This window comes from Aythya fuligula, chromosome 26 (genome assembly GCF_009819795.1).
Source record: "Aythya fuligula isolate bAytFul2 chromosome 26, bAytFul2.pri, whole genome shotgun sequence".
Classification (NCBI taxonomy): Eukaryota; Metazoa; Chordata; class Aves; order Anseriformes; family Anatidae; genus Aythya; species Aythya fuligula.
In genome coordinates this window covers 2,588,627-2,590,196 of record NC_045584.1, presented here as the reverse complement: position 1 = coordinate 2,590,196, position 1,570 = coordinate 2,588,627, and the positions used below count along the sequence as shown (strand labels likewise).

The following is a 1,570-nucleotide window of genomic DNA, read 5'->3' as shown; positions in this document are numbered from 1 at the left end:
CTGATTAATGTTCTTAAATCCCTGCTTCTCCTCTGTTGCCCTGGCTTAAGGAATTTTTGGTATTTCCAGCTGGGATTTTATGCCTTGTTGTGGTCGGGGGACCAGGGGAAGGGAGTCAAAACTGCAGTGTTCAGTGCTTGCTTCCCAGTAAAACTAGCCTGGAGCAGGAGTTGAGGGAAAGTACGGGGGAAGTTTTTCTTGGTTTAATGATAACTTATCCAACTCACAGCTCAAATGGCGCTGTTCTCCAGCAAATCAAAGCACTCCCCTTCCACCGAGCTTGAGGTATCTTGCTCGTCATCTTCATACTCTTCTCTGAATGCATCATATTCTTGGCCCTGCTCCTCCTCCTCTTCCTCCTCATTCACATCCTCATGAGCCTGTTCTAGCAGGAGCTCACCCTGCCCGTGGGTGATCACGGGCTGCTTGCAGAAGGGACATGTCTTCTTCCCAGTCTGGGTGTGGAGCCAGGTGTCAATGCAGCTGCAGTGGTAGGCGTGGGAACAGGACAGGATCTTCAGGAGGTCCCCTTCCTTGTACTCCGACATGCAGATCACACAGCTGTCGTGTTTGTCTCCTCGCTTGTACGTATACAGCTTGATCTTACGAGCCTTCTTGCACCACCTTATGCCAACCACAATTGAGATAGTGGCGATAATGATGTAGAATACGTCCCGCATGATGTGAGTGTCCTGCAGCATCTTAGCATTGTCTTGATAAGGAGCGAAATAGTATTTGGGTGGTAGAAGTCTGATGTACGCCCCTTTCTCACATTGCAAGGCCTTTTCCATGTGAAGGGAGACGGATTCTCCGGTGAAGAGTGATGGTATTTCAATCTGCTGCTGGATTTCTTTGTCATCAGACGTCATGGTGATCAGCTGCTCTGAATCCACGTTGTACACAACAGCAGCTTGGTAGCCAGCCTGCTGGGCGTGAAGGACCTTCTCAGCAAAGGAGCAGCCGCACCCCTGGATGAGCGCGATGTATTTCTCCGAGGCCTTCCTCGGTGCTGGGGGATGCTCTATGGCGTGGCAAGCATTTGGTGGTATTGCCCTCATCAGGTACCCTGCCAGCCCTTCTGCCGGGAGCTGTGGCCCGAAGCATGCGGGCAGGGCTTTGTACACAACGCACTTGGAGCTGTCGTTGTAAGCCACGTGGCCAAAGGCTTCTGCAACGGCAACCTTGCGGAAGAAGGTGGCAGCCACAAAGTAAAGGAGCTGGAGCCGAAGACTCATGTTGAATGCAGTTGGGTAGCTCTGAAAACAGATTTCCAGGCTGGTCCCAAAGGAAAATTGAAAGAGACAGTCACAGAAGACTTGTCCCCGTTGGCTGTTACCACTGTGCCATGACTTGGAGCCACAGCAGGGTGAAGATGAAACAGTTCCTGCTCTAGAGGTTTCTGCAGGTTCTCCTTAGATTGGAGGTTCCCAGGATACAACTCTTCTCTATTTCGTTGTCTCCAGCTGCTAAGCAACACCCTTACATCATATCTGCAGGTCTGTGACATCCCTGGTCACTGTGTTCCATAGAGGGGAGATGTGGCATCACTGCCAACGTGCTTAAATCACTC

General features: G+C 51.1%; 1 protein-coding gene across 1 annotated transcript; it reads right to left on the bottom strand.

Annotated features, from left to right (window-relative positions):
* Nucleotides 1-230: 230 nt before the first annotated feature.
* Nucleotides 231-1,235, bottom strand: ZNRF4 (zinc and ring finger 4). Its single transcript, XM_032203931.1, has one exon. The coding sequence runs from the start codon at nucleotides 1,233-1,235 to the stop codon at nucleotides 231-233; it is 1,005 nt and encodes a 334-aa protein (XP_032059822.1).
* Between the last annotated feature and the right edge of the window lie 335 nt (nucleotides 1,236-1,570).

Excerpts from the sequence above, each read along its gene's own strand:
- ZNRF4 (XM_032203931.1), bottom strand. The coding sequence starts at position 1,235 with ATGAGTCTTCGGCTCCAGCTCCTTTACTTTGTGGCTGCCACCTTCTTC.